Source organism: Bos javanicus, chromosome 20, assembly GCF_032452875.1.
Source record: "Bos javanicus breed banteng chromosome 20, ARS-OSU_banteng_1.0, whole genome shotgun sequence".
NCBI lineage: Eukaryota > Metazoa > Chordata > Mammalia > Artiodactyla > Bovidae > Bos > Bos javanicus.
Window position 1 is genome coordinate 18,380,898 of NC_083887.1, and position 18,578 is coordinate 18,399,475.

Consider the following 18,578-nt stretch of genomic DNA (forward strand, 5'->3'; position numbering starts at 1 on the left):
TACATCACCTTCACTAATTTAAACAGAACTATCACAACCTGCAGGCATACATACCTTGGAGATATCAAACGTTTGGATCCAGACCACCCCAATAAAGTGAGTATGGAGATAAGGCACATGAATATTTTTTTTCCAGTCTATATCAAAATTAGGTAACATCAAAGATCACTGATCTCAGATCACTGTAAAAAAATACGATAATAAAATGCAAAAGTTTGAAATATTGCAAGAATTGCCAAAAGTGGCATAGAAACACAAGGTGGATCAACACTGTTGGAAAAATGGCGCCAACAGACTTGCTTAATGCGAGATTGCCACAAAACTGCTTTTTGTGAAAAACACAGTATCTGTGAAGCGAATAGAATATATGATGATGAGACAAGGTATACCTATATTTTGATGAACTGCTAAACTTTTTCCCACGGTGGCTGCACCATTTTACAATTCCAGTAACAATGTATGATTGTTCCTCTTCTTCCCTGGTTATTGTCTGTCTTTTTGATGATCACCATCCTAGTGGCTATAAAGTGGTTCTCTGGTCCACTTCCGAATCCCCAGGATAATCCTGGACCTGCTTATGGTCTTAGTAAATGTTGGTTGACCGGCTAAGTTTGTTTTGACATCTTGTGTCTCTTACCACACTGGAAAGCTGTGTGCTGCGGTGAATAGGCACGGACCAGAGTCCTGTTGAACTTTGAAAACCTGCTCTGTGACATAGTAACTGTGTGATTAGGGACAAGTCTCTTAAGCTTCAGTTTCCTTATCTGTGACATTAAGATTGTTGTTGTTGTTCAGTTCCTAAGTCACGTCCAACTCTTTGTGACCCTGTGGACTGTAGCCCTCCAAGTTTCTCTGTCCTCCACTATCTCCTGGAGTTTGCTTAAGTTCGTCGTTGATTGACGAATTTGCTTCAATTTGGCGAATTGACTTCACCATTGAGTCGGTGATGCTTTCTAACAGTCTCACGCTCTGCCTCCCCATTTAGATAATATCCTTTCCCTAGAGTTGATATGAGGGTTAAGTATTGAATAGATAATGTGAGTGAGATCCCTAGCATAGGACTTGACCCAGAGCCCTTGATAAGTGGGGAATGTTATTCTCTTGGATAACATGGGTAGCAGCTTACCCTACTCCTGTACCTCAAGAAATAGAAGCAACGGTTGATTTCAGATACACCTAATTGTACTGCTAGTGGTAAGCTGGGTCAGCTCCCTTTCTTTCTTCATAAAATCTCCCTGCAAATCTACTCCCAGAATCTGTTAACACTTCTTCAGTTTTTGAGCAAAAACCACTGAGGTCTGGTGAGATAGTTGATTGTCATTTGTGGTTTTGCTTCTTCCTTGGGATTTTCTGCTTAAGCTTTAACCAACCCATTGCTAGATTTGCTTGCTTTTATTAACTCGTTGTTAAAACGGCATTCTTTTCAGAAGCACCGGTTTTAAACACTTTAATAAAAGCAGCTTTTTAATTGCAAAAAAACTGACTGGTAGAAAGGCATGAGGCCGGTTGGAAAAGTGCTGTGTTCTGAAAACCAAGGTCAGGGTTTCAAGCTGCTGCTGCTGCTAAGTCACTTCAGTCGTGTCCGACTCTGTGCGACCCCATAGACGGCAGCCCACCAGGCTCCCCCATCCCTGGGATTCTCCAGGCAAGAACACTGGAGTGGGTTGCCATTTCCTTCTCCAATGCATGAAAGTGAAAAGTGAAAGTGAAGTCACTCAGTCGTGTCTGACTCTTAGTGACCCCATGTACTGCAGCCTACCAGGCTCCTCCATCCATGGGATTTTCCAGGCAAGAGTACTGGAGTGGGGTGCCATTGCCTTCAGGAAGAAGCCATAATTGTGGGATGGCAGGGAAATGCATATAGATAAGGACTCATGAAAAGCCTTTTTGAATTGCACCTGTGAGTGAGGACACCTTTAAGCAAGAGAGACAGTTAACTGAGGACAGTCACACCCTTTAGTCCATGAAGCACCCTTTAGAGACAGTAGGATCTAGAATCTTCACCGTGATGAATTACAGTATGTCAGATCTATTCAGGAACAGTTCCTCTCTCTTATCATATGCCCAGCCCTTATTTTTTCCATTTGCCTTATGCTCCAGCATGGCCAGGGGCTTGTTGCTGTGGTTATTGATTTACCAACAGAGGCTTCAACCAGTTAAACTTTTCCCTATCACAACACATGTCTCATGATGAAAATTAAATGTACGCCAAATAATAAGTTTGGCTCTATTGTCAAATTTACTGGCAAGGCTCGTTTTGCTACTCTGTGCTCTTCCCTTTCAAGTTTTTATTGTTTATATCTCTCATTTTTCCTTTTTTCTAGAACTTGTGTTAGATTAACACTGAGATTAATTAAACAGAGAAGCATTCTCCAAAGAGAGCAAAGGAGAGCTACAGTCGTTCGAAGGGTAGGATGACAGTCATGACTGGGAAGGGATTTTACAGACTAATGAAAAGAGACTGCATTGTTACTGTCCTCAGCCTTCCAAGAACCCCATGAATGAGGTTTGACTGAGATGTAAGATCAACACACTTGATCTTAATGAGTCAAGGTTATATTCCTAAATTTTATTTGGAGGAATCACAAACTCTCCACCTCAGAATTAGCTAAAGCTAATTTAGCATACTGTATATATACTAAAAATACTGTATATACTAAATATACATACTATACAATACATAACATTATTATTGTTTAGTTGCTCAGTTGTGTGCAGCCCCATGGACTGTAGCCCGCCAGGCTACATGGGATTTCCCAGGCAAGAATACTGGAGTGGGCTGCTATTTCCCTCTCCAGGGGATCTTCCCGACACAGGGATCGAACCTGCATTCCTGCACTGTAGGTGTTCTTTACCACTGAGCCATCTGGGAAGCCCAAATAATAATATTCTTCAGTTCAGTTCATCTCTCAGTTGTGTCTGACTCTTTGCGACCCCATGAACTGCAGCACGCCAGGCTTCCCTGTCCATCACCAACTCCCGGAGTCCACCCAAACCCATGTCCATCGAGTCGATGATGCCATCCAACCATCTCATCCTCTGTCGTCCCCTTCTCCTCCTGCCCTCAATCTTTCCCAGCATCAGGGTCTTTTTCAATGAGTCAGCTCTTCGTATGAAGTGGCCAAAGTATTGGAGTTTCAGCTTCAACATCAGTCCTTCCAATGAACACCCAGGACTGATCTCCTTTAGGGTGGACTGGTTGGATCTCCCTGCAGTCCAAGGGACTCTCAAGAGTCTTCTCCAACACCACAGTTCAAAAGCATCAATTCTTCAGTGCTCAGCTTTCTTTATAGTCCAACTCTCACATCCACACATGACCACTGGAAAAACCATATCCTGACTAGACAGACCTTTATTGGCAAGTAATGGCTCTGCTTTTTAATATGCTGTCTAGGTTGGTCATAACTTTCCTTCCAAGGAGTAAGCGTCTTTTAATTTCATGGCTGCAGTCACCATCTGCAGTGATTTTATAGCCCAGAAAAATAAAGTCAGGCAATGTTTCCACTGTTTCCCCATCTATCTGCCATGAAATGTTGGGACCAGATGCCGTGATCTTAGTTTTCTGAATGTTGAGCTTTAAGCCAACTTTTTCACTCCTCTTTCACTTTCATCAAGAGGCCTTTTAGTTCCTCTTCACTTTCTGCCATGAGGGTGGTGTCATCTGCATATCTGAGGTTATTGATCTTTCTCCCGGCAATCTTGATTCCTGCTTGTGCTTCCTCCAGGCCAGTGTTTCTCAAGATGTACTCTGCACACAAGTTAAATAAGCAGGGTGACAATATATAGCCTTGATGTACTCCTTTTCCTATTTGGAACCAGTCTGTTGTTCCATGTCCAGTTCTAATTGTTGCTTCCTGACCTGCATATCGGTTTCGCAAGAGGCAGGTCAGGTGATCTGGTATTCCCATCTCTTTCAGAATTTTCCACAGTTTATTATGATCCACACAGTCAAAGGCTTTGGCATAGTCAATAAAGCAGAAATAGATGTTTTTCTGGAACTCTCTTGCTTTTTCGATGATCCATCGGATGCTGGCAATTTGATCTCTGGTTCCTCTGCCTTTTTTAAAACCAGCTGGACATCTGGAAGTTCATGGTTCATGTATTGCTGAAGCCTGGCTTGGAGAATTTTGAGCATTAGTTTACTAGCATGTGAGATGAGTGCAATTGTGCGGTAGTATGGAGAAGGAAATGGCAACCCACTCCAGTATTCATGCCTGGAAAATCCAATGGACCGAGGAGCCTGGTGGGCTACAGTCGATGGGGTCGCAAAGAGTCAGACAAGACTGAGCGACTTTTCTTCTTCTTCTCTTGAGCATTCTTTGGCATTGCCTTTCTTTGGGATTGGGATGAAAACTGACCTTTTCCAGTCCTGTGGCCACTGCTGAGTTTTCCAAATTTGCTGACATATTGAATGCAGTACTTTCACAGCATCATCTTTCAGGATTTGAAATAGCTCAACTGGAATCCCATCACCTCCACTAGCTTTGTTTGTAGTGATGCTTCCTAAGGCCCACTTGACTTCACATTTCAGGATCTCTGGCTCTAGGTCAGTGATCACACCATCGTGATTATCTGGGTCGTGAACATCTTTTTTGTACAGTTCTTCTGTGTATTCTTGCCACCTCTTCTTAATATCTTCTGCTTCTGTTAGGTCCATACCATTTCTGTCCTTTATTGAGCCCATCTTTGCATGAAATGTTCCCTTGGTATCTCTAATTTTCTTGAAGAGATCTCTAGTCTTCCCCATTCTGTTGTTTTCCTCTATTTCTTTGCATTGATCACTGAGGAAGGCTTTCTTATCTCTTCTTGCTATTCTTTGGAACTCTGCATTCAGACGCTTATATCTTTCCTTTTCTCCTTTGCTTTTCGCTTCCCGTCTTTTCACAGCTGTTTGTAAGGCCTCCTCAGACAGCCATTTTGCTTTTTTGCATTTCTTTTCCATGGGGATGGTCTTGATCCCTGTCTCCTGTACAGTGTCACGAACCTCTGTCCATAGTTCATCAGGCACTCTATCAGATCTAGTCCCTTAAATCTATTTCTCACTTCCACTATATAGTTTTATATAATATATATATGTATATAGAATTATATAATATTTTTAAACATATATAATATAAATATAGAATATATATATATGTTATACTCTAACTTAAATGTTCATGTCTTCCTTTAAGCCATGAGAATTTCATTAAATGGTCACAATTCAAATGAGTGAAATACAAATAATTTTATTTCTAGAGTTAAATAGAGAAAAAAAGTACAATTGACCTTTAATGAAAATAACACTCCTCAAGTTTTTCAGAATCAAATCCCATTAAAGGAAATCTTTTGAGAGATCAAGTATAACATCTCAGAAAAAGGCAAAAGGCACAAGTAAATCCAATTAAACTGCAAGTAACTGAGAAGTTGACCTTGTCAATGAATTATTTACAGATAAACATGCCTCATTTCCTTATACTTTAACTTAATTTGAAGTTGAGAACATTGGACCTTCCTGCTAGTCAGTGCAACAAAGTGTCAACATTAGCTCTGATCATTACTTGATTGATTCATACCATGGACATTTATTTCTTGCCTTCCCTCCCCTGGTGTAGTTCTGTGTGAGATGTACATTTGTACATGACACCCCTCTTATTACTCCACAAGAACTTACTAGAGTTTTAAGTGATGCAAGATGTGTCTACAGATAAAATGTAGTGTGGTAACTACCTAACATAGAGGTACAGGTACAAGCAGGAGTGAGAAGCAAAATAATGGACAGCAGTGGGGCATGAGTGTCCAGTCCACCAGACAGAAGACCCCCCGTGAAAACCGACCTGGCTGTCCCAATGCACCAGAGGCAGATATCAGTACTGGTTATTATGCTGTGCTGTAGGACTGCATATAATGTGGATAATTCCACAATGGATTCAGCTAAATAATAATATATAAAGTGTTATCACTCAGTTGTATTTGACTCTTTGTGATCATAACAATTACAAGTGTGTGTCCAGCTCTGTACTGTCTATATTTATGGATTTATAGTGTGTTATCTGAATCATCAGAGACTGGCACAAGATAGTCCTAAATAGCAGACATGTAAGGGTCACTAGAAAGTCTTATATGGTATTGCAAAACATGCTTAACTTATCAATCATGTTTTTTAAACAAACAAAAACTCAAGATTAGTCTATCCTGAACACCCATCACCAGGATGAGCAGAGAGCACTTAGATGGGTAGGCTCCCTGTTGGAGCTTTGGTTCCTATTTGAAATGCCACTGAAGAGTGATCTCTTCAAATCACAATTTAAGCAGACATTGTTTCTCAAAGCCAACCCCTCTTTCTTCCTTGTGGGTTATCAAGTCTTCTGCCTTTTTCAGACTCATCCTTCCACCCTCAATCCATTGCTGTTCAGTCACTAAGTCATGTCCAACTCTCTGCGATGCCATGAACTGCAGCACGCCAGGCTTCCCTGTCCTTTCCAACCATCTCATCCTCTGTTGCCCCCTCTTCTCCTTCCCTCAATCTTTCCCAGCATCAGAGTCTTTTCCAGTGAGTCAACTCTTCACATCAGGTGGCCACAGTACTGGAGCTTCAGCTTCAGCATCAGTCCTTCCAATGATTATTCAGGGTTGATTTCCTTTAGAATTGACTGGTTTGATCTACTTTCTGTCCTAGGGACTCTTGAGTCTTCTCCAGCACCATAACTGAAAGGCATCAATTCTTTGGTATTCAGCCTTCTTTATGGTCCAACTCTCACATCCATTCATGACTACTGGAAAAATCATAGCTTTAACTATACAGACCTTTGTTGGCAAAGTGATGTCTTTGCTTTTTAATAAGCTGTCTAGGTTTGTCATAGTTTTCCTTCCAAGTAGCAAGCATCTTAATTTCATGGCTACAGTCACCACTCAGGGTGATTTTAGAGCCCAAGAAAATAAAATCTGTCACTGCTTCCACTTTTTCCCCATCAATTTGCCATCAAGCGATGAGACCAGATGCCATGATCTAAGTGTTTTGAATATTGAGTTTTAAGCCAACTTTTTCACTTTCCTCTTTCCCCCTCGTCAAGAGGCTCCTTAGTTCCTCTTCACTCTCTACTATTAGAGTGGTGTCATCTGTATATCTGAGGTTGATGATACTTCTCCCAGCAATCTTGATTCCAGCTTGGGATTCATCCAGCCCAGCATTTCACATGATATACTCTACATTTCCTAGAGAAGGAAATGGCAACCCACTCCAGTATTCTTGCCTGGAGAATCCAATGGACGGAGGAGCCTAGAGTTGGACACGACTGAGCAACTTCACTCACTTCATTCAATGGGCTTCCCTGGTGGCTCAGATGGTAAAGTGTCTGACTGCAATGTGGGAGACCCGGGTTCAATCCCTGGGTCGGGAATATCCCCTGGAGGAAGAAATGGCAACCCACTCCAGGACTCTTGCCTGGAGAATTCTATGGACAAAGGAGCCTGGTGGGCTACAGTCCATGGGGTCGCAAAGAGTCGGACGCGACTAAGCCGTTTCACTTTCACTCTACATATAAGTTAAATAAACAGGATGACACTATACAGCCTTGCCATACTCTTTTCCCGATTTGGAACCAGTGCATTGTTCCATTTCTGGTTCTGACTTTTGCTTCTTGACCTGCATACAGGTTTCACAGGAGACAGCCATGTGCTTCCCCAAATGTGCAGGGTGGGGATAAACACAATATCAATTACCCTTTAGAAACCACTACATGCCCAAACCTTTTTCAGTGCTTCATTTAAATATGGAAATGTGATACAGTTGTGGGAGGAGGTGTTTAAGGGGCCTCTGAGAGTATTGGAAAAGGTTTTAAATCTCTTAAAAAGAGACACAAAGAAAAGACTCTTCTACTACTCTGGAAGAAGGTGTATGAGAATGTGATATTTGGAATGACGATCACCATCTTTTTCCACAAAAATGACAAAGTAGAAATGAACTAACTCGGAAGAAATTTTCCTACCTTTGGACTTCTTTTTCTATGTTTCTGTGTAACAGCTCTTACTGCTTAGCACTTCAAGTTGTGTTCTGTTATTTCCAAATGAAAGCATGATCCTTGATACTATAACATTCCCATTTGAAAAACAGAAATTAGGTGCTTAGTATCTTTGTTTGATATTTGTGTTGATCACTTTTGTTTGCCTAAAAGACAAGGCTTATATTCTAATTTTCTGTAAGTTACTAAGACCTAAGATGTAGCAATAATTTCTCTTTTCACAAATGCTTAAGAAACTTATTTCACCCTTGACACAGTTTAAATACTTTACATTTTGGGTGTATATGCTGACTCCAAGATGCTGCAGATTTCATATCTGTTGCAATTATTTGGATCATCAGAGAAATTGTTTCCGTTGTTGATTGCACCTCCTGTTCTTCCCGTTCTTGACCCAGATATATTATCATATCCAAGTGACACGCATTATTGAATCTTTTATCATGAATCATGTGTATTTCTCATACTGTGGATATTGTCATGTCAGAGAACAGTTGTGCAGTATAAAGAAGAAACTCTTAAAAAAAAAAGAAGTTCTCAGTGGGAGGGAGATTCAAGAGAAAGGGAGATATGTATATCTATGGCTGATTCATGTTGATGTATGGAAGAAACCAACACAATAGTATAAAGCAATTATCTTTCAATTAGAAAGAAATAAAAGGAAAAAGTTGTTCCCAAACCTGGCCCATCATCAGTGTCTCCCCAGACATACTAATCTTTCTCTAGGTGATTAGCAATCAACCAGGTCTGGCAACCGCTACTTTTAGGAGTAGAGGAGAGAGGAAGTTTGTACTGTCTGATCCCATACGTAAATGGTTTCAAACCTCTTTTGACAAAGTCAGCCATGTAAGAACAAAATCTCTCAGCAAGTTACAGAAAGCTTGTGGATCAAGTGAGTGGGAAGAAGGAGTCCTTTGGTCTCCATGTCCTCTGTCTGCACGGCCATCCCCTGAGATGTCCAGGGTCCTTCAGGTCTTTGAGCACCGGTCCGTGTAGGTCTGCGTTGTTGCTAGCTACACGGCTCCGTCATTTTCTGCAGCTCTTCTGCAACACAGCCACGTCCACTGAGGGCACTCAGGAGACTTTATGCTGCCCTTTCACCTCATGGGAGACACTCTCCATGGCTGCCTAAGGCCATATCAGCCACCTGTTCCCCCTCTACCCAGGCAGCTGAGCCTGATCCCTCTCCTCTCTGTTTCCTTAATCCTACTTGGCACCTCACCAGGGCTTATTGCCCTTTTCTCTGAGATCAGCACGAGTTGCCTTCCCTCTGACTCTCCCCTTTCCCAAGCCTGAAGCATGCTCTTCTGTGCTAGGAGGCATGGAAACTCCCAAGGTTTCCTTCCAGATCTCTTGTCTAGGCCCTTGAGTTCTTCTGTATGGCTATGTAACTAAGCTTTTATAACTCAGAATCTAGGATAAATCTTTCTGGTTTTTTGCCTTCTCTGTTGTGTTTCATTCCCAAGGTGATTTGCATAATCTAGCTGATTAAGGAAATGCCAAGAGAAACACAAATGTATATATGAAACATAAAAATAAAACACAAAACCCTGTATGGTAAGTGTAAGGAGTATGATGTACTTTTCGCTTCTGCTCTGTGTGTGTTTATGTGTATATACGTATAATCGCAGTACACACAAGTATATGGTAATTAGCAAAATTGAAAATCTATCCTTTGAAATAATTTTTCACTGAGTCTGTTCACATTCTCGACTTACTTTATTTAAATTTGAAGTCATAATAGATGACGAAGGGAAAAAAGGATTTAAAATAATACGCTGAGGGCTTTCCTGGTGGTCCAGTGGTTCAGAATCTGGGATTCCCCCATGCAGGGCACAAGGGTTTGATCCCTGGTCCAGGAAGTTCCCACATGCCATGGAGCAAGTAAGCCCGTGTGCCACAACTGCTGAGCCCGTGAGCCACAACTGCTGAGCCTGTGTGCTACAACTGCTGAAGCGTACGCACCTAGAGCCCATGCTCTGCAACAAGAGAAGCCGTTGCCATGCGGAGCCCGGGCACCACAACAAAGAGTAGCCCTCGCTTGCTGCAGCTAGAGAAAGCCCACGTGCAGCACCAAAGACCTAACATGGGCAAAAATAAATAAACAAATAAATCTTAAAAAAATACATGCTGGAAAACACACATCCCACATAGTCACCTCAGACTACTATACATATATTCCACTAATATTACCATAGCCCTAAACATTTCTGGATTTGTTCCTTTGCAGTTTACAAACTATAAGTTGAAAATGTTAGTAAATTATGATTAATCCCACCTCTACTTCCCCAATTCCAACTCCACTTATCAAGACATAGCTCAGCTTGATCCACTGACTTTTGAAACTATTCTTAACTTTTGATTAGTTCTGGGCATGATTTTTAAAGCAGTAGACAAAGACTTTTCTCCCTTAGAGCCAATTAAATGAAATTCTGAAAAACTCTGATGTTGATTTGTAAAGAAAAGCTCAAAAACTGCTTTGAACAGCAGTACCACTGAAATGATATAATTACTGAAGTGATTACTCTGAAGCATTTTATTTCAATGAAAAAATATTGGTCAGTCAGTTCAGTTCAGTTGCTCAGTTGTGTCCGACTCTTTGTGACCCCATGAATCGCAGCACGCCAGGCCTCCCTGTCCATCACCAGCTCCCGGAGTTCACTCAGTTGTTCTCAACTATGGATGGCTTTACATGCTAGGGGACATTTGGTAACTTCTAGAAACCTTTTTGATTGTCGCAGCTAGAGAAGGAGTGTTCTTGGCATTTGGTGAGTGGAGGCCAGGGTTGATGCTGAGAATCCTGCATTTGCTCAGGACAACTCCCCATAACTTGTTTGGCAAAAATGTCAATAAAGCTGAGGTTGAAAAACCTGGTTTAAACAAACAAATGATCACTTTATAGTCTTTCTCACATTTTAATACACTTAAAATTTCTGATCGCCTTACCCCAGCTTCAGGTAGGTCAGTTTTGTTCTCACCCTGCTGCCCAATTTCCATTACAGACCTCCTTCTCTCTGCTTGTACCTTCCTACAGGTCATTTCAGTTTATGTGTCCCTGAGCAGGGTCTGCAGCTAGCCAGATCTGTTCTTGCAGATCTGATGTCTGACTTCTAAATCAGAGATCAGTAGGGAGCCCAGGGCCTCCCAAATATCAAAAGAGAAAGGGAGAACCATATAGCCCTTCTGGGGTGACAGGCATGCCCTGGGAAAGCCAGATGCTGACTTTACACTCCTTTCCCTCAGGGAGAGTGTCCCAGTATATTTTGCAGGATTTGGATAAATCCCAATACATGAAGGTTCATGTGGAAGTGGTTGGCAAAGGTTTTCAATTTATGGACTCCTGCCAAGTACTTCCCACCACAGGCAACCTTATGGTCACAGCCCTATCTGAATGAATTTCAGAAAGTCCTCAGCAGAGTGCTGCCTTCTGAATCCTATTGGCAGATCTCAAAGTGATCGGATCCCTCAAATTCATTATGTGTCCTGGTGTTAGTATATATGTGGCTTCAAAGAGTCTCCAGGTAAGCTCTTGGAGCAGATACATATATCACATTTGAACTTGACATCTTTAATTTCAGGTCTAAAGAAGCTAGTCTTTTTGCCTTTTCATACTGTTCATGAGGTTCTCAAGGCAAGAATACTGAAGTGGTTTGCCTTTCCCTTTCCCAGTAGACCACTGTTTTGTCAGAAATCCCCGCCACGACCCATTGTGTTGGGTGGCCCTGCATGGCATGGCTCATAGCTTCATTGAATTACACAAGGCTGTGATTTATGTGATCATTTTGGTTAGTTTTCTGTGATTGTGGTTTTCATTCGTGAGGCCGTGGGGTTGTAGTTCTTGCTTCTTCTCTCTGCCCTCTGATGCATGAGGATAAGAGACTTGTGCAAGCTTCCTGATGGGAGGGCTGTGAGGAAAACTGATGCTTTTGAATTGTGGTGTTAGTGAAGATTCTTGAGAGTCCCTTGGACAGCACGGAGATCAAACCTGTCAATCCTAAAGGAAATCAACCCTAACTATTCATTGGAAGAACCAATGCTGAAGTTGACGCTCTGATACTTTGGCCCCCTGATGTGAAGAGCCAACTCATTGGAAAAGACCCTGATGCTGGGAAAGATTGAAGGCAGGAAGAGAAGGGGATGACAGAGGATGAGATGGTTGGGTGGCATCACCAACTCAATGGACATGAGTTTGCGCAAGCTCCAGGGTATAGTGAAGGACAGGGAGGCCTGGCGTGCTGCAGTCCATGGGGTTGCAGAGTCAGACATGACTTAGCGACTAAACAAAAACAAAGGAGCTAGTCTAGGCAGATTAAGTCTCTCCTTCACCAAATGATCCAGTCACGAAGTGATACTGTCCACTACAAAGAGTGAAATTCATGGTTTGTTGCAGGTGCTGGTCAATGAAATAGAAGCACCAGTTCCCCATCAGTGAGTTCCTGTTTACTCTCATCCTGACACATATATCCAAGGCCTTTGGAGAAGGGCTGAGCTCCGGCAAAGGAGGCTTTTTCTGTTCCCTGATAGCACCTGCCTGTCTTATCCACCCGTTATGGAGGTGTGGTCATCTGTCTACTGTTGCTGAGTTTTAAGTCTCTGCTTTACATGTATGAGAACCCTGACTATTCTGGCCTCTCCAGACCTGAAATTTTATGCCACTGAGTATTTTAAATCAGTTATTAAGGCCCTAGTTCTGCTATCAGCTAGAAGATATCTCTATACCTTCACCACATAAAATTTATTTCTCTCCTTCTGAACAGTACATTCACTAAAAAAATCAAAGGTCTGTATTAAAGGGCGGGTGAGGAGGGTGTCTGGGTTAGGAGGGGGAAGGTATGCCTGGCTCTAGTCTGGGGGTGCTGTATTTACAGGACAACTCAGGTTGCCCTCAATTCATTTACTAACAGTTTTCTAGACTAGACCCAGCAATGTAATATTAGTACCGAGTCCATCACTGAGTCAGCTTATAAGGAAATTCTCAGCAGTTTATTTAGTTCCAACAGGCTAAAGGGATCAGGTTTTCTTTTCTTGCCCCATTTTTATACAATGATCCACGTTCCTTTTCCTCTGGTGGGTCCACAAGGGTTAAAGACTGTTGGATAGCAGGTTATCTTCAAGCAAAGGATCAGTGAGAGAGTTCCACTCCAGTAAGCTTGAGCCACCAGGTCCCTTTTCTGTCTCTTCGGTCTTCCCTCACTTGGTGGGTATCTGCTTCTGCAAATTCCCCCTCACAGACCTTTCCAGTGTGAGTTACTCCTCTGATGACCTTCTCCCTCTTCCTCCATCTCAATCTTGCATAGTCTTTTAGATTAGAAAAACCAGCTGTGTTTGCTGCCTGTGAGTATTGCTGACCTGCATTAGACTGCTGTGGTCTCTTTGAGGCTTTGTGCTTTAATGAGGGCTGGGGAGAGGAAAAAGGCCTGAGTGGAATGAGTAGGGGAAGAAGAGGAGGCAGGGCTTGCCCAGAAAACAGCTTAATACTTTGAAATGTAAGTCCACCATTTGCCCTATAAAATTAGAATCCTTCACTCTGATTCTGAATAATTTAAACAGCGTTATTTTGGCAGTTTAATTAGGAGAATAGTGGCTCAAGGTATGTTACATCAGTGGTTAAGGTGAGCGGGAAAGGAGCTTTTATCAGGATCTAAAACACTTATATCAAAACCACTGAAAAACATCAAGGGAAGAATCATGTATAATTTGTGACATACCAGCTCTAAAAATGAAAGTAGTAGAGTTTTCTCTAGATCTGTTCCATACACTGCCATTCAACTTGGCCAGATGCTTTCCATCTAAATTTGTATAGCTTATCTCTACAAATGATAATATCTGATTTTGATTGAATGTTCATTTTTTATCAGATTCTGTGCTCTAAATTTCATATATATTATCATATAAATTTCATGAATTTTATATATTAACTCATAAATTATTCCAAACAATTATTCTAAAATAATGAGTTGTTTTTTAATCTTGTTAGGTTGTAAATTGCCATTTTTCAGATAAGGAGGTTGAACTTTAATTTTGCCCAGGGTCACACAGCTAGTCAGTGGTGGGATTCAAACCAAGGTCTTTGTGATCCCAAAGTTTCTGCTCCTATTCCCATATCATACGTTTGGTATAGACACAATCCACAGGAAAACTAGAGTCCAGGCTGACTCTGGCAAAATCCTGGCATCCCCGCAGCCAATCTTGAGTTTGAACTCAGCTTGAGGACACAGGATGTATCAGATCAGAGGTCATGCTGAGATACCATCCTGTATTTGGAGAGCTCCTCTGAAGTGTGCCAGGTGGTACAATGGTAAAGAATCCACCTGTCAAGGCAGGAAACATGGGTTCGATCCTTGGGTCAGGGAAGATCCCCTGGAGAAGGAAATGGCAACCCACGCCAGTATTCTTGCCTGGAGAATCCCATGGACAGAAGAGCCTGGCTGGCTACAGTTCACAGGGTTGCAAAGAGTTGGACAACTGAAGCAACTTAGCATGCCCTCTTTAATCGACATTTGGCTTGTCTCCAATCTTTTACTGACTGATACAATGAATAAGCTTGAATATATGTCATTGTGCATATGTGCATATATTTCTATAGGAGAAGTTTCTAGAAATAGGATTGTTGCCTTAAAAATATGGGTTTATATACTAATTTGCACTGCCACCAGCAATATGTGAGTTTTCCACAATCCTTCCAACAGAGGGAACACACTTTTGGATTGTGGAAAACTCATACATTACTGGTGGCGGTGCAAATTTTGGCTAATCTGACTGATAAAATGTTTGGACTTTAACCCATCCAATGCAATAAAATGCAGTATTATAGATTTTTCTTACTATGGTTAAAGTTAAGCACTTTCTATATGCTTATGAGCCGTTTACACTTCCATTTCTGTGAAATTTGTCTGCTTTATTCTTGGTTTATAGGTGTTTCCTTATCAGTTTCTAAGAATCCTTAATATATTAGGGAGAGTATCACTTGTTTGTATTATGAATTGAACATATTTCTTTCTCCTTGTCATTTGCCTTTTTCCTTTTTTCTTCTTGATTTTCATATGGTTAAATTTATTAGTCTTCTTTTATGTTTTATGAACTACTAAGTCAAATTTAAAAAGTTTTTTCCTACTCCAAGATTATAAAAGTGTTCTCCCTGTTGTCATCCAGGACTTTCATGGTTCTTTAAAATTTTTATTTAAATCTTTGATCTATTAATACTTGGAGTTTATTTTGGTTTATAGTATAATTTTTGGATCCCACTTTTTATTTTCAGATGACTCTCTAGTTGTATCACACCATTTACTCAACAACTGCTGGTAATTCAAGTGCCTACTGCTTTCAAGTGCACGTATATCATATACAATATGTCTTTTAAAAATATACATGTATATTATATATATATAATATAAAATGGCTTTATCTTAGAATACCAGAATAAAGTCTAAATTTTTCTGTTGCAGACCTAGAGGGTTTATTTTTTTGTAAAATATACATAATGTAAAATTTACCATTTTAACCATTTTAAGTAAAATTTCCCATTTTAACCATTTTTAACTTTAACCATATAAAGTTCAGTGGCACTAAGTATATTTGCATGCTTTGTACAACCATCACCACCATCTACCTTCAGAACTTTTTCGTCTTCCCACCATATGACTTGAAATCAAACATACTGGTCGTTTTATGATGTCCCATTCCTTTGTACGGTGTTGGCTGTTTTCAGAGATGTTAAAATTTGGGAAAGTGTATATCTTAGAATTTATGAAATATGGTACTAAATTCCCAAATGTTTTTGGTATGTTTCTTAGATGTTCTGTTCTGTGCCACTGTTTTGCTTCTTTATGTACTGCTGCTGCTGCTGCTGCTAAGTTGTGTCCGACTCTGTGCAACCCCATAGACGGCAGCCCACCAGGCTCCCCCGTCCCTGGGATTCTCCAGGCAAGAACACTGGAGTGGGTTGCCATTTCCTTCTTCAATGCATCAAAGTGAAAAGTGAAAGTGAAGTCGCTCAGTTGTGTCCGGCTCTTAGTGACCCCATAGACTGCAGCCCACCAGGCTCCTCTGTCCATGGGATTTTCCAGGCAAGAGTACTGGAGTGGGGTGCCATTGCCTTCTCCCTTCATGTACCAATGTCACACTATTTTAATTACTAAAGATTCAAAATATCTTTTAATACACGATAGAGCTAGTTTCCCCTCATTGGTCTTCTTTTTCAGAAGACATCTTTTTCCAACTGTTTTTGTCTATCTGTCCAGATAAACTAGGCACCTTCTCTTTGGATCTTGTAGATCTTCTTTTCCTCCCTCTGTCTACCTCAGTTTCACTTAAGTTATATAAACTTGAATACAGAAGAACTTCTTACACCTGAAGATCAGCTAAAAGTTTGGATCAGAGTATCTTTTCTGAAAGTTTATCTTCTTGACTTGGTTCAACCTTGCCACGGGAGGCACAGTCCATTCCTGACCTATTTTGCTGCCATAAAAGGAAGATGGATGCTTCTATGACAGTTCTTAGAATCGCTTACCCCTTTTGTATCTGGTACATAGAATATCAGCCTTTTTAAGTGAATTCAGCATTGTCTTTATGATGAAAAGTCTTTTAAGTGATTGCAGTTGCATCAGGGTTTACTGTGGTTCACTAATGCATTTACCCCCGGTAGGTTTGTTGTTTTGCCAGTTATTCCTATTAAATTTTTAGCATATTTAATATTGTATTACTAGGAACTTGGCTTTATTTGCATCTATAGATCATAAACCCATCTCTTTTTTTTGTTTGTTTGTCAGTAATTCCTGTGGAAAATGGCCTTCAGTGATCTTACATCGAGGACCGTGCGTCTTTATGATAATTGGATCAAAGATGCTGGTAAGTAACCAGATTTCCTAACTGTGGCTCATCCTTCCTTTTTTAAGTAACCAGATTTCCTAACTGTGGCTCATCCTTCCTTTTTTGGTTGGATTCTCGTACTTAATAGGATTTCATTGAAACAGAATGAGAGACTTAGCAACTTAACACTCCCTTACAGACACCCCATAAATTGATTTTTTCAAATTTTTATTTATTTGGCCACCCCGGTCTTAGTTGTAGCGTGTGAGATCTAGATCCCTGACCAGGAATCGAACCCAGGCACCCACATTGGGAATGAGGAGTCTTAGCCACTGGCCCACCAGGGAAATCCCCTTGATTTTTATTTTAATTAGTGAAGAAGTATCAAAAATTTCATTGAAGATATGTATAAAGATAGAGGTATTAATACATAGCTGATGTTCAATATGATGTTTGTAATTGTGAAAATAGCTTTATACCCAGGGAAAGGAATTGGTCCATGCATGGTGGTACATCATTCCAGCTCAGTAGCCATTAGAAGTGATTTTGGGGCACTGTGCTCTTAGGCTTGATTCTGCCCTAATGCTCTTAAGGGAAATAACAGTTATCACCAACAATGACTCTGTCCAGTAACTCTTGAGTGGGAAGGGCCACAGCCCCCAGGGGTATGTCAGAAAGCAGGGGCATTTGCTAGGGTAACCCCTGAGTAATTCTGAAATGCCCACCTTCTCCCATTGCCCATTAAAAAAAAAATCAACATTGTTGAAAGGCATTTAATGCCATAGTGAGTCGTTTAAAATCATTAAATGCAAGCAGGTTATAGAAGACCACCTGTATTTCATGCATGCATGCTCAGTGGCTCAGTCGTGTCCAACTCTTTTGCAACCCCATGGACTGTAGCCTGCCAGGTTCCTCTGTCCATGGACTTTTCCAGGCAAGCATACTAGAATGGATTGCCATTTCATATTCCATTTGTGTGGTAGGATTATGGGTAATTTCTATTTACTTTTCTGTGTCTGTCTACTAGATGTTTGGGGGTTTCTTGTTTTGTCTTTTATTTGTTTGTTTGGCCACAGTATGTGGTGTGAGAGATCTTAGTTCTCAGACCAGGAATTGAACCCTCACCTCCTGCAGTGCAAGTGTGAAGTCTTAACCACTAGACTGCAGGGAAGTCCCTGTCTAGATGTTTTTAAACCACATCAATATGTGTTGCTTCTATAACTGTTATAAAATGTTTTAAACAAACATTTATAACAAATGTTTTATAATACTTAAATGTTTTATAACAAAGGTAGCATTTTTAAAAGAATAGACAAGGAATCAGAACATTTCAGAGCTGAGATGGACTTAGATATCATCAAAGCTAGCTTCTCATGTTGTTGTTCTTGTTCAATAGGGTCTGACACTTTGTGACCCCATAAACTGCAGCAAGCCAGGCTTCCCTGTCCTCCTCTAACTCCCAGAGTTTGCACAAACTCATGTCCATTGAGTCGGTGATGCCATCCAACCATCTCATCCTCTGTTGCCCCTTCTCCTCCTGCCTTCAGTCTTTCCCAGCATCAGGGTCTTTTCCAGTGAGTGGGCTCTTCACATCGGTGGTCAAAGTATTGGAGCTTCAGCTTCAGCATCAGTCCTGCCAATGAATATTCAGGGTTGATTTCCTTTAGGATTGACTGGTTTGATCTCCTTGCTGTCCAAGGGACTCTCAAGAGTCTTCTCCAACACCACAGTTTGATATGAAAAACTCTCATATCTGCACATGACTACTTGAAA

At 41.0% G+C, this 18,578-nt stretch overlaps 1 protein-coding gene across 1 annotated transcript in view; it reads left to right on the forward strand.

Moving 5' to 3' along the window:
* The window catches only part of ELOVL7 (ELOVL fatty acid elongase 7), a 77,076-nt gene that overhangs the window by 32,042 nt on the left and 26,456 nt on the right, over nucleotides 1-18,578 (forward strand). Inside the window, exon 2 of the mRNA XM_061393465.1 lies at nucleotides 16,766-16,844. Within this exon, the coding sequence (XP_061249449.1) occupies nucleotides 16,781-16,844 (64 nt within the window). The 5' untranslated portion in view covers nucleotides 16,766-16,780. The remainder of the gene's footprint in view (nucleotides 1-16,765; nucleotides 16,845-18,578) is intronic.